Below are 13,859 nucleotides of genomic sequence, written 5' to 3'. Positions count from 1 at the left end.
GAAAAAAATTTTTCTATCATTTTGTGGCTGTTTTATTTTCAGAAGTTGTTTAACTCTGAGTACAAATACCTTTATTCGTACAATTAAAATAGTAATTATCTCTAACTTGTAGGGCTTGGGAGAAATTTAAATGAGAAAACATAATGATAATAATAATAGCTACTATCTTTTGAGTGTTTATGATGTGCTGATCTTTCATTATTTTACTTAATATCTTTAAAATGTTGCTCTACCTGTTACTAGTTGTTCAGTCTAAAGAAGCATAGATTAAAACACCTTCTTTTTAAGTAACACATACCTGCACAGAGGAGGTTTTGGTGTTTTTTTCAAACATCTTAAGAAATAACATGTTTTTATTTTTATTGGTCCACTTCTACACATTTGTTATATAATCCTTCATATTTTTGCCTGAATATTTTTTCTTTCTTGAGTCTGAAGTTGGGTGTCTTAGTAAAAAGTATATTTTCAACTTGGCTAAGAAATGCCCTGAGCATTCTGTTATTACTAATAGAAAGTTTTAATAGGATCTGTTTATTAGTTTCCTTTGGCTGCTGTTTAATAACTTACCACAAACTGGGTGGCATAAAACAAAAGAAATTTATTTTCTCACAGTTCTTAAGTCCAGAAGTCTGAAATCAGCATCAATGGGCTGAAATCAAGGTTTTGGCAAGACCATACTCCCTTTGGAGGGTCTAGGAGAGATTTAGTTTCTTGCCTCTTCCAGATTCTAGTGGCTGCTTTTAACTGCATCACTTCTATCTTTAAGGCCAGAATCTTCCGATCTCTCTTGGCTTTGTCTTTATATGGTTTTCTCTGTGTGGCCCAACTCTCCCTCTGTCTTCATATAAGGATGTATATGATTGCATTTAAGACTCACTCAGATAATTCAGGATAATGTCCACATTATAGATCACACCTTTTATTTTTTATCTTTTTTGCCATGAAAGGTCCGTCCGTGGGTTGGTATGTGGAGATTTTTTGGAGGCCCATTTTTCAGCCTACCACAGTCTGGTTATATATTTTTACTAGGATAATCAACAATAGCAACAAATGAAATAAAAGTACTGCTTAGAAACTTAGCAATGAAAATTCCAAAGATATAAAAAAGAAAAATGAATTTTTCCAGTGAGCATTTTGTCACTGTAAAGTATTATAAAACTGTTAATGATCATTACTGGATTTACATGAGAGGTATGGGTAAAGTCTAAGCAAGAGGATTAAAGAGAGTATAACCCAAAACATGAAGGAGTATTAGAAGGTCAACACCTTCTGGTTTCTTTAGTGCATCTGTTGAAAATTGAGAAATAACTAGGTTTAAAACATTATATTTTAAAAAATAAAAATTTTTTGCTTAAAGTTTTGAAGTTCTAAATAGTCACCTCTTCCTTTCCATTCATCTTTTATTCCCTTCCACTCCCTCCCCCCCCCCCCCCCGCCCTTTTATAAAGGTGCCCCTTACGGAAGCAGTGGATCCAGTGGATTTGGAAGATTACCTCATTACTCATCCTTTAGCTGTGGATTCTGGGCCTTTAAGGGACTTGATTGAATTCCCTCCAGATGATATTGAAGTTGTTTATAGTCCTAGGGACTGCAGAACCCTTGTTTCAGCTGTACCTGAAGAAAGGTAGGGAGTCGTTTACCTATTTTTGGTTTCAGTGTAACTACAGACAGGCTACCTTCTATTATTTCATTTATATCCTATTTCTTGTGGTGGGGGTATTTTTTGTTATACAAACTAGAGCTGTGGCAGCCAAACTCACCAACATCACTGCTTTCCTGTCTAAATTACAAATATGTTTTCTTTTTTAAAATAGTGAAATGGATCCGCATGTTAGAGATTGTATAAGAAGTTATACAGAAGACTGGGCAATTGTGATCAGAAAGTAAGTTATATGTTTATTATAATATTTAAAAATACTGAGTAAGATCTATAAATGGATTAAGGTAAATTAATAATAATTATGAGACCTGAAAATTTATTTAAACAAAAAGCTGAAGAATCTCAAAAATATCTTCTCTTTTGGAGTTCCACAAATTACTTTTACTTACTTTTCTTATAAAATAATAGGTTTGTGAGGAGTCTTTATATGAAACTTTTAAGACTTATTTTTTTAAAGGAAATATAACTGAAGTAGTGAATTCTTTTATGACACTATAGTCATCAGAAATGAAGTACTCTGTGCTCAATTGTACTAGCAACAGTGATGTATCTATTGCTTATCATTTTGCCCTTATGGCTGCCGTCTTATTTCACTGGGTTTAATATTGTGCTAAGCATTACTCTCGGGGATACTGCTTACATGCTTTTTTAGTTTTAGTGTGACCTAATAAAAGCACAGACTGCTACTCTTTATAAAGAAGAGCTGTTTTCATGGACTTAAAATTTTGATAAGTATTTCAATAGCCAGATTTTAGACATTAGTGAAGAAAACTGTTCCTCTGTCAGATAACTCAAAAGTCTTTACCTCTATGCATGTATGTTGGAAACTTATAATCAGAAATCTTAATAAAAAGAGATTAGTTGTACACCATAGTAACCTAGAATCGTGGAATCTACTACTTAATTCTAATCATGGTGTTGCCAGCCTTGAGTTAGGAAACAGGGTAAGGTAGTTAATGTTTATGGGTATTTACTGTGTGATGGTCATTTTATTGGTCACTTTACATGCATCTCATTTAAAGTTCCAACAGAAAAGTAGCTTAGCCTCAGAGTAGTCATGTAAATTTTTTGAGGTCCCACAGCCAAATAGTGAGATAGTCAGATTAGAACATAGGGGCATCAAATTCTATATTTTTTTGTTATACTAGATGTTATTTATTATCTGCAGTGGTAAGTGGAAGACAAAAAGTATACTTTTGATAGACTAGAAGTTTTTTATTTTTCAATTACAGTCAACATACAATATTATATTAGTTTCAGGTGTATACCCCAGTGATTAGACATATAAATCATCCTGAAAAATCTCATACCCATCTGACGCCATACATAGTTATTAGAATATTATTGACTATATTCCCTATGCTGTACTTTACTCCCCATGACTACACTATAACTATTAATTTGTACTTCTAAATCCCTTCACCTTTTCCCCCCAACCTCCCTCCCACCTGGCAACTGTCAAAATGTTCTCTGTATCTATGAGTCTGTTTCTATTCTGCTTGTTCGTTTAGTTTGATTTTTAGATTCAGTTGTTGATAGATATGTATTTATTGCCATTTTATTGTTTATATTTTTCGCCTTTCCCCCCCCAAAGTTTTAAAGTGTCCCTGAAAGATAGAAGAGAGGTATGATTGGAGCATAAAAGAAAGCCATAGTACAGAATAATTTAAGAAGATATATGCAGAAGCTATATATGTACAAAACACCATATAGGGTTGGGCAAAAGTAGGTTTACAGTTTGTATGGAAAATAATAAATAATAATACAAAAATAAATTCTGTGTTCCCCATAATTGCAACTGTAAACATATTTTTGCCACACCCTGTATATAGTGTTTTAAGCTCAGAAGCAGTGAATGCAGGCAATCGAAGAGGATCCTGGGTAACTGTTGGGCATTCATTTACTTTGGAACCCCCTGTACCATGTATATGCACTGTGGCAACAAAGGTATCTGCCTTTTTACAGAGCAGTAATTATGGGAGCTTGAGTTGATAGTATAGTGCCCAGGGAGGGCAATTCTTGGGAGAAGAAGAAGCTCTTATACCCGGAAGACTAGGTACTGGTGGACTGCCCGGCAGCATGATTGGCCTCTTCTCATAACTACTGGGCATGGACTGGATTGAGTAGATACAGTATTTCCATTCAGATATGGGGATACAAGTTAAAAAATAAGTATAGAACCCTGAATTGTCAACTATTTGATGAAAACCATTGCATTTGAAAAAAAGTTATCAAACTACAAATAAAAACCAATAATTATGAAATAGTTAATGGGCTGTGTATCAGGACACATAAGTATAATTAATATCTTCAAGGAGATGTGAACAGATATGCTAACCAGACAAATATCAACTAGTTATCTTTGAAAATTAAAATTTTGTTCAGTAAAAAATATTAAAAACTCAACAGATGGGCTTAATGACAGAGTAGAAGTGATGGAAGAGTGGAATAGATGAAGCCACGAATCTTCCATAATTCAGCACAAAGGAGAAAGGACAGAAAATGCTTCATTTATTTATTCATTCAATAAGTACTTATTGAGTCTAGTATGTGCCATGCACTAGACTAAGCAGTGATGATACAGCAATCAGTAAAACTAACTTCCTGTCCACATGGAGCTTCCATTCTTGTTGGGGATGAGGGCAATGGACAATAAACGCAGATAAATATATACTAGATTTGATGGATGTAAGTCTTGTGGAGAAAAAAATGTAGGGTGAGGGGGATAGGGAGAGCCATGAAGACAGGCTAAATTTTCTACTACATATGAGTAATCAGAAGAGGCCTTACTGATAAAGATGAATTTGAGTGAAGACCTGAAGGAATTAAGAGAGTGAGCCCTTTGGATATCTGGGGAAAGAGTGTATTGGGCAGAGGGAAAAATAGTTTATGCAAAGGCTTCATATTGGAAGCATGCTAGGAATGTTCAAGGAATAGCAAAGAGGTCAGTGTGGCTGCAACAGAATAAATGAGGGTGAGAATGTCAAAATAGGAGGTCATAGGAATGGTAGTGTGTGGGGGGAGCAGGTTGGATGGGTAATCATGTAGAGCCTTATAGCAGTTAACCAGAGGACAGAATGGTAATATATAAAAGAGTATTGGTCATGAATCATTTCATTCTCCTCAGCTGTCTTGAGGTGTTTTTTTTTAAATATGTCTTTATTGATTTCAGAGAGAGGAAGTTAGAGGGAGGGAGAGAAAAATAGAAACATCAATGATGAGAGAGTCATTGATCAGCTGCCTCCTGCATGCCTCCCACTGGGGATCGAGCCCACAACCCCGGCATGTGCCCTGACCAGGGATCAAACCTCAATTTCCTGCATCTTAGGTCGATGCTCAACTGCTGAGCCATGCTGGCCAGGCGGCTCTCTTGAATTTTATAATGTCAGTTTTTAGAACATAGAGGAGGTAGAATGCAACACTATTCTGGTTTATTAGAGCAGCTTAGATATGCCAACTTACAAATTAAGGCATTCTAAATGTTTCATGAAAGCTTAAAGCATCTGCTTCTGAATACTACTTTTCATGTTACTATGTGGAGTACCTTTATTTTAGTTCTTCCAGAGAAAAACGCTTGCTTTCATTTTGTCACTATGCTGTGATGTGAATATCATGTTTCTATTTTTTTCCCTAAAGGAATATTCATTTTATTTTAGTTGAACTTGTGCTAGGTGGCACTGTTACAAATAATACAAGCATAGAGCACTGTCTTTTATGCAAGTTGGGGATGCTTCTTAGGGCCACAGTCCATGACACCCTACAAAATTAGGTGCTCAGTTGGCACTCGCTGATGGTTTGAATGGTGGTACTAATAATAATAATTATAAATAACAGTGTAGCTTCCATTTTAATATCTTTAGTAACAGGACATAATATAAATGATTCATATCAAATTTGATTCTTTACTATTTCATAAATTGTCTGATAGCAGGAAGCATATCATCTCGTAATCATAATTGTTTTTTCTCCAATTAGAAATTTACCCAGCCTGGGGCGTGGCTCAGCAGTTGAGCGTCGACCTAGGATCCAGGCAATCGGGGTTCGATTCCTGGTCAGGGCACATGCCTGGGTTGCGGGCTAGCCAATCAATGACTCTCTCATCATTGATGTTTCTATCTCTCTCTCCCCCTCCTTTTCCTCTCTCTGAAATCAATAAAGATATGTTTTTTTAAAAAAAAAAAGAATTTTACCCTGTTTGACTATATGAGCTGTGGAACAGTAATTGCTCTTTGATGTTAGCATTTCTCTTTGATGTTGTTGTATATTGGGTTGTTAGGAAAGAAGGTTGCATTAAGGGTGTAACAATATATGTTGATTAAATAATATATGTATATAGTAACGTAGAGCTTAATGTTTTCATTTTAAAAGCCTGCAGCTTTAGGTTGTTTAAGATTTTCTATACCTGCCCAGCTGGGTGTGCCTCAGCGGTTGAGCTTTTATCAACCTAGGATCCAGGAGATCACAGTTCGATTCCCGGTCAGGGTGCATGCCCGGGTTGCGGGCTCGCAGCCGATCAATGACGACTCTCTCATCATTGATGTTTCAACTTTGTCTCTCCCTCTCCCTTTCTCTCTCTGAAATCAATAAAGATTTTTTTTTTTTTTTTTAAGAAAAAGATTTTCTCTACCTAATGAGATATAGCAAAAATATTTTGGCTATTTGAAATTTTAAGATTCAGTGCTTTTCCTATTTTTTGCCTTTTAAAACTTTATATTATTATTAATGCAATCTCTCATTTATTCTTAAACTGGCTTCCTACCCTTTCTTTTTACTGATCTGTTCTCTGAATTGAAAGTACAACTTTAAATTATATACACATAGTTGTCATGAAAAGAAGGAGAATATGATTTACTTCTGGAAACTCATAATCTGCTCTCTAGTTGGATTATAAGAACTTTGACTGGAAGTTTTCTTAAACCTCTGGTTAAATGCTTAACACATCAAAACTGCTAGAATATATCTTTATTATGTAAAGAAATAATTCAGAGAATATTTGGCTTATATAATGATGAAAAAGTGAAAAAATTTCAAAAATTGATATTTATTTAACTTTTATTTTGAATAGATATCATAAACTGGGAACAGGATTTAATCCCAATACATTAGATAAACAGAAAGAAAGGCAAAAAGGTTTGCCAAAACAGGTCTTTGAATCTGATGAAGCTCCAGATGGCAGCAACTACCAGGATGAGCAAGTAATACTTTTATTTTAAATGACTATAAGATGTTATTTTAAAATAGTTTATGTTTTATTCATTAATTAATATATTTATTTTTAATGTGCATGACAGGATGATCTTAAAAGACGTTCAATGTCAATAGATGATACTCCAAGGGGTAGCTGGGCCTGCAGTATTTTTGACTTGAAAAATTCACTTCCTGATGCTCTGCTTCCCAATTTACTTGATCGAACTCCAAATGAAGAAATAGACCGTCAGAATGATGACCAAAGGAAATCAAACCGTCACAAGGAACTCTTTGGTTTGCATCCATCACCAGATGAGGTATAGTTATTTGGAACTAAAGAAGCAAATAACAGTGAAATAGATATTCTGGGAGTATGAATTGTATATAGTACTATAATAATGTAGGGAATAAAACTTAACTGAAACATAGCTATAATTTTTGTAAATGAAATATACTCTTTATTCTAGTGGATTTATTGAAATATACTCTTTATTCTAGTGGATTTATTCTTAATGAGTAACTGAATTTAGCACACTTATGATCTAATGACTTCTCTGTTCTAGAATAAATAGGTCATTCTATTTTATGTTCAATTGTGAAGACTAAAAGTATTAATAAAATAGGTTCTTAAAGAAATTGTAAAGGGTTGAAATATGAGAAGCATATTCATTTTGGTGGTGTTTGTCAATTTGTAGGAAGAGCCAATAGAACGACTTAGTGTTCCTGATGTGCCCAAAGAACATTTTGGTCAAAGACTTCTTGTCAAGTGTTTATCACTCAAGTGAGTATTTATTTTGTTTACTGTGTCCTTTTGTTTACTGTGTCCTTTTGAGAAGTATTGTTCTTCTAAAGCTGAGCTTTAGAGCATTTTTGGCTCACTGATGAAAGTGACACTTTGCCACAGCTGTACAGTTAGTTTTATAACTTGAAAAAACCATTGAAATACCTTTCTCTAGAGTTACCAGCTACTGTTCTTGGCTTGGGGAATATAAAGACAAAGTATCTTTTTCCTTAAAGAATTGATTGTGCATTTGTTACATGGTAGGCTTTGTTCATTTGAAGTACCTATTTTTTTCCTTCTTTAAAAAAGTTAAATATATATTCACATTTATATTCTGCTTCACAAAGTGCTTTCTCTAATTTTGTTTCATGCTGTCTTCAGAGTAATTCTATAAGATAGATATTATTTTCTCCATTTTACAAATGAGGAAACTAGATTTCAAAAACATTAGCAGAGGTTAACTGGCATACTCATGCAACCATGCTATGAAAAACAAAAGCTATGCTCTTCATATATTTAATTAGATTTATCTAGAAACCTGTTAGATTTAGTGCATTGAGCCTTTTGAATATCTGGACACCTGACATAATCTTTTTTTTAAAAAACAGCTTTATTATAATATAGTTTACATGTCATAAAATTCACCCTTTTAAAGTGTACAGGTCAGTGGTTTTTAGTATATTCACAGAGTTGTGCAACTATCACTACTATCTAATTCCAGAACATATTCATCACCTCAGAAATAAACTCCATACCTAATAGTAGTCTGCTTGGGCTTCCATAGCAAAATACCATATATCGGGTGGCTTAAACAACAGAAATTCATTTTCTCACAGTTTTGGGGACTGTGAAGATCAAGGTGCTGGTAGGGTTGGTTTTCGGTGAGGCCTCTCTTCCTGGCTTGCAGATGGCCACCTTCTTGCATGGCCTTTCCTTTGTTTCTGTATGAGAGAGTGTCATCTCTGGCGTCTCTTCTTTTTATAAAGACAGTCATACTGGATTAGAGCTTCACCTTTATGATCTCATTTAACCTTAATTACCTACTTAAAGACCCTATCCCTAAATATAGTCACAGTTAGGAGTTAGGGCTTCAACATACGAATTTGGGTGTGCATGCACAATTTGATCCATTATAAAACCAATTAGCAGTCACTCCCTATTCTCTCTGCCCCCGGTGACCACTAATTTGCTTTCTGTTTCTATGAGTTTGCCTATTCTGCATAATTCATATAAATGGAATTATACAATATGTGTTCCTTTGTGTCTGGCTGCTTGCACGTAGCATGTTTGCAAGGTCCATCTATGTTGTAGCTTGTATCAGTACTCCATTCCTTTATATGGCTGAATAATATTCCAATGTGTATATACCACATTTTCTTTCTTTTTTTTCTTTTTCTTTTTTTAATTGATTTTTAGAGAGAGGAAAGGGGGAGAGAGAGAGAGAAAGAGAGAGAAAGAGATTGGTATTGGTGGTTGCTTAGGGCTGGAGGAGTTGGGGAAAACAAAGTGACTACTAATGGGTGTGGGGTTTCTTTTGGGGATAATTATTTGTAGTCCGGGGCCCTCCTATACAATGTAAAAAAGTTAGCTACATTCTTGGCTGCTGCTCAATAAATGCCAGTAATAATCCTGCAGTAATGATAACCAAAAACTTTTGTAGACATTGCCAGATGTCTCCTTGGAGGCAAATTAGTCCTTGGTTGATAACCACTGGAGTTTTAGTTAACCTCCTATTACATTTTTTTTCATTCAGCAAATATTTACAGAGTGTTTACTAAATGTAAGTCATTGTTTGTGGAAGTCAATTAGACATCTCAACTTAAGCACACAGTTATAAAATATGTAATGAAAAGCAGTATGCAGCATTTAAAATGATAGATTAATATTTATGTCATGGGAATATATCCATAAAATATTAAGTTGAAAAAGCAGACTATAAAATATGTATATAGTGACATTCTTTGTTTAAAAGAAGTAATCTATTTAACAAGTGTATTTATACATAGAGAAAAGTTTGGATGGGTAGGTACTACATTGTTAATTATGGTTCTCTCCATGTTGTGGAATTTTGGATGCTCCCATTTTCTACCAAATATTTTTACGTATCTCCTAAAGTTTTTATATTGAATATGTGATTTACAGTCTGAAAAACAAAACATTAGGTCTTTACTTTTAAAGTTTATTTAAAGTCTTCCACATACGTAAATAACCAAATTATAGGTTAGAAAGTGCTTAGTGTCAGAAAACAGTCTTAAAATGACATGAGTATTTAGGCAGAGATTACTTGTAGCTGGAAAAATAAAGGAGGGTTACCTAGAGGAGGTAATGATTGATATAAATTGAAAGATATGCCTGGGAAAGTGTGTTTCAGGAAGAAGGGAGTAGAGTAGATGGTGTAGCACAGATGTAGAAAAGTACAAGATATTGAGATTATTATTGGAATGAGAATTTCTCTCCAGCAATGTATTTTATATTTATTTTTAAACTACTTCATTTTCTTCCTAAAGGTTTGAGATTGAAATTGAGCCCATTTTTGCAAGTTTGGCTTTATATGATGTCAAGGAAAAGAAAAAGGTAAGATATTTGATTTAAACATAGTTTTTTGTCACAATCATAGGTTTCAGAAACCTGATTTTAAATTGTCTTATAAGATAAATAACTAACAATTTTTTGAGAATTACTAAACATGGATCTTTTAAAAAGAAAAATAGAAGTGTTAAGACTTGTTAAATATTTTCTTACTACGAAATAATTTAGTTGATGCCTAGTTTTTATTTCATTGAAAGAATTCCAAAAGCCAGTAGTAGAAGCAACTTTTAATTTAAGAAAGAGAAAAGATACTACAAGAAAAGCATTTTAGGCAGTCTATAAAAGATAAGGATGATGACGGTGAGTTTTTGTTGACATAATTTTCAGTTTTTCACTAGACAACAGATCATTTACGTATATTTTAATATTTTGTCTTAAATACTGCTGTTAGTTTTACCATTATATCTCATCCCAGCATTCCTTAATTGCATATTCTAAGTCTAAGGTGTAGTAGAAACTTGAAGTGCCTTCAGTGACTCCTCCTGTCAAAATACGGTTTTTTGCAGTGGAGCTCTGCTCGAGCAACTTGCATTTGCTAAATCAAAACTGCTGAGATTATTAAAGACAATTTGAGATAATTCATCTCCATAATAATTTATTTGTATACTTTACTAGAGGTTACATTTCTTTTTCTTTTTTTAATATATCTTTATTGATTTCAGAGAGAGGAAAGGAGAGGGAGAGAGAGAGATAGAAACATCAATGATGAGAGAGTCACTGATCGGCTGCCTCCTGCACTCCCCCAACTGGGGATCGAGCCCGCAACCCGGGCACGTGCCCTGACCAGGAATCGAACCCTGATTGCCTGGATCCTAGATCGACACTCAACCGCTGAGCCACGCCTGGCCGGGCTAGAGGTTACATTTCTAATCAAAAGAGCTTGGGATATAATTCTTTAGACTGTATTTATTGTATTATATTTCCCAAATAGTTTGCATATTTCTTTTCCTTTGATTTAGACTTGTAAAGATTGGTCAGTGACATATAATAAACTGTATATTATAGTATAATGTTTTAATATCTGTAATAGCTTAAGAGTGGGTATGTATGATTTTTGTGGGTTTTTATCAGATGTACAGATTTAAAAATGTAATATATGATTGTATTTTTTAGATTTCAGAAAACTTTTATTTTGACCTTAATTCTGAGCAGATGAAAGGATTATTACGCCCACATGTACCACCTGCTGCCATTACCACCCTGGCAAGATCAGCAATTTTTTCTATTACTTATCCTTCCCAAGATGTTTTTCTTGTAATAAAGGTGAGAATAATGTTAAATATATTTATTTATTTCTGTAGTGTCTGTATACTTGTCTTCCCATCAGTGTTGCAGCTTTTTATGGGCACAGATTTTTTCTTTACTTATTTTTTCATTTTAATATTTCTTAACATACACTAGAGGGGCTACCATATTTTTTCTTGAGTTAGTGGTCATATTAATCAGGGTTCTCCAACAAACAAGCAGGATAGACACACACACACACAGGAATTATCTCATATGATTATAAGGGCTAGCAAGTCTGAAATCTGTAGGGCAGGCTGGCAGACTGGAATTTCACATAAGAGTTGTAGTACTCTTGAGTTTGAATTCCACAGAGCAACATACTGGAAACTCAGCCAAGTAATCTTGAGAATGTCTTTTTTGAGAAACCTCAGTTTTTGCTTTGTGGCCTTCAACTAATTGGGTGAGGCTCACCCACATCATGGAGGGTAATCTGCTCTATTCAGTCTACTGATTTAAATGTTAATCACCTCTAAAAAAGTACCATCACAGGAGCTATGCCATAATATTATTATTGAGTTCCTAAATGATACTAATACTAAAATCTTAATTATTGAGGTTATGGAGCATTATGATTTGACTGTCAACCAAGTAAAAATAAAGATCACAAATCATAAAGTTTGAATATTACTAAACTACTTAGCTTAGGGCAGCAATCTTAAACCTTTTTAATCTCATGGCACACATAAACTAATTACTAAAATTCTGCAACACACCAAAATATATATTTTGCCCATGTGACAAAAAAGTAGGTATAATTTTGATTGATTTACAATAATAATAATAGTAATTACCTACCCTTTTTGCTCCAAAGTGATTTTTTTTTAAATCAGATGCCTATACTTGTATATAAGAATTTCTGGTACCAAGAATTAACCAATCAGGGGCAACCTTATTATGCGACATGACCAAATAAGATGTGACTCTATTATATGACCTATAGATTTCTGGCTCAAGACCGGGCATTCATACCAGATGGCTATTGTGTTAGCTGTTGTTGTTTTTTTTATTTGACAGTCTAAGGGAACAGAGGTTAGTGTCCCTAACTAAATAGTCAGATATTTCATGTTTTAAAAATTAATCTTTAATTTTTGCCTCTGACAGCTAGAAAAAGTCCTCCAACAAGGAGACATTGGAGAGTGTGCGGAACCATATATGATTTTCAAAGAAGCAGATGCCACCAAGGTATAGAATATCATGCCTCTCATTTCCCCCACTTTTGTATTTATTGCTAGTCATTCCCTTCCCTCCAAATCCCCAAATCCAACCTAAATAACCTCTAATCTCCCAAATTAAAATTTAATAATTATATAATTACTATAAAAAGCATGTTAAAGAATTTAATTCATTTTTTTTCTATTGACACTTGCTTTTTCTTTTCTCCAAAGATGAGATAATCTCAAAAATTTCAAAGACTTATTCTATACATACATTCGTAGAACGGTTGAGATTGTTCAGTGGTTAAGATAATACACTGTTAATTGATCTCTGAAAGGTACAGATTGCTTTTCCATCTTTGCTAAGAATTCTTAACCAGTGTGTTTATTATGAAATAGCCTTTCATTCATTTCTTTTGAGCATAATCATATAATGTATAAAGTTTTGTTTTGCAGAATAAGGAAAAATTGGAGAAGCTGAAAAGTCAAGCTGATCAGTTTTGCCAAAGACTTGGGAAATATCGCATGCCTTTTGCTTGGACTGCGATCCATTTAATGAATATTGTTAGCAGTGCTGGGAGTTTGGAAAGAGATTCTACAGAAGTAGAAATAAGCACTGGAGGTAAGAGTGTTTTATATAAAATATTTCTAAATGTATAATTTTTTTTCTTTTCTCTTACATAAGCTTATTTAATTGTAGACTTTGCAATGTGATGAGGCATAAAAAGGGTTTTTTTTTTTTGCCTTTTTAAAAAACCTTAACAGCTTTATTGAGATGTAATTCACATACCATACAGTTTAAATAGGTATTTAAAGTGTATAATTCAATGTTTTTTTCTGCAACCATCACTGCAATCTAATTGTGGAATACTTCCATATAGTCATTAGCAGTCACTTTCCATTCTCTCCAAACCCAACCCTGAACAGCTTCTCACCTACTTAGTCTGTATGGATTTTCTTGTGCCAGACATTTCATATCAATAGAATTATGTAATATCTAGTTTTCTGTGTCTAGCTTCTCTCGCTTAATATAATGTTCTAAAGTTCATCTGTGTTGTAGCATGTATCATTTCATTTTCTATTGCTGAGTAATAATCCATAGTATCAATATACCATATTTTATTTATCCATCCATCATTTGATGGTCATTTGGCTTGTTTCAACTTTTTGGTCATTATGAATAATGCTGACACATGTTTTT

General features: G+C 33.8%; 1 protein-coding gene across 7 annotated transcripts in view; it reads left to right on the top strand.

Annotated features, from left to right (window-relative positions):
• DOCK7 (dedicator of cytokinesis 7) overlaps positions 1-13,859 on the top strand; it is a 155,418-nt gene that overhangs the window by 23,415 nt on the left and 118,144 nt on the right. For 5 of the 7 annotated variants that reach the window (XM_087820488.1, XM_087820487.1, XM_087820486.1 and 2 more), the window contains exons 3-11: positions 1,449-1,624; positions 1,815-1,883; positions 6,726-6,855; positions 6,952-7,164; positions 7,543-7,628; positions 10,136-10,202; positions 11,331-11,480; positions 12,606-12,686; positions 13,115-13,280. In XM_087820488.1, the coding sequence (XP_087676614.1) occupies positions 1,449-1,624; positions 1,815-1,883; positions 6,726-6,855; positions 6,952-7,164; positions 7,543-7,628; positions 10,136-10,202; positions 11,331-11,480; positions 12,606-12,686; positions 13,115-13,280 (1,138 nt within the window). Of the gene's footprint in view, positions 1-1,448; positions 1,625-1,814; positions 1,884-6,725; positions 6,856-6,951; positions 7,165-7,542; positions 7,629-10,135; positions 10,203-11,330; positions 11,481-12,605; positions 12,687-12,820; positions 12,997-13,101; positions 13,281-13,859 lie in introns of those variants that run through there. The other 2 variants (XM_087820489.1, XM_087820490.1) reach the window with 2 other exon arrangements.

The sequence above is a fragment of the Miniopterus natalensis genome, chromosome 9, assembly GCF_054644295.1.
Source record: "Miniopterus natalensis isolate mMinNat1 chromosome 9, mMinNat1.hap1, whole genome shotgun sequence".
NCBI lineage: Eukaryota > Metazoa > Chordata > Mammalia > Chiroptera > Miniopteridae > Miniopterus > Miniopterus natalensis.
This window is presented reverse-complemented; position numbering and strand designations above follow the sequence as displayed.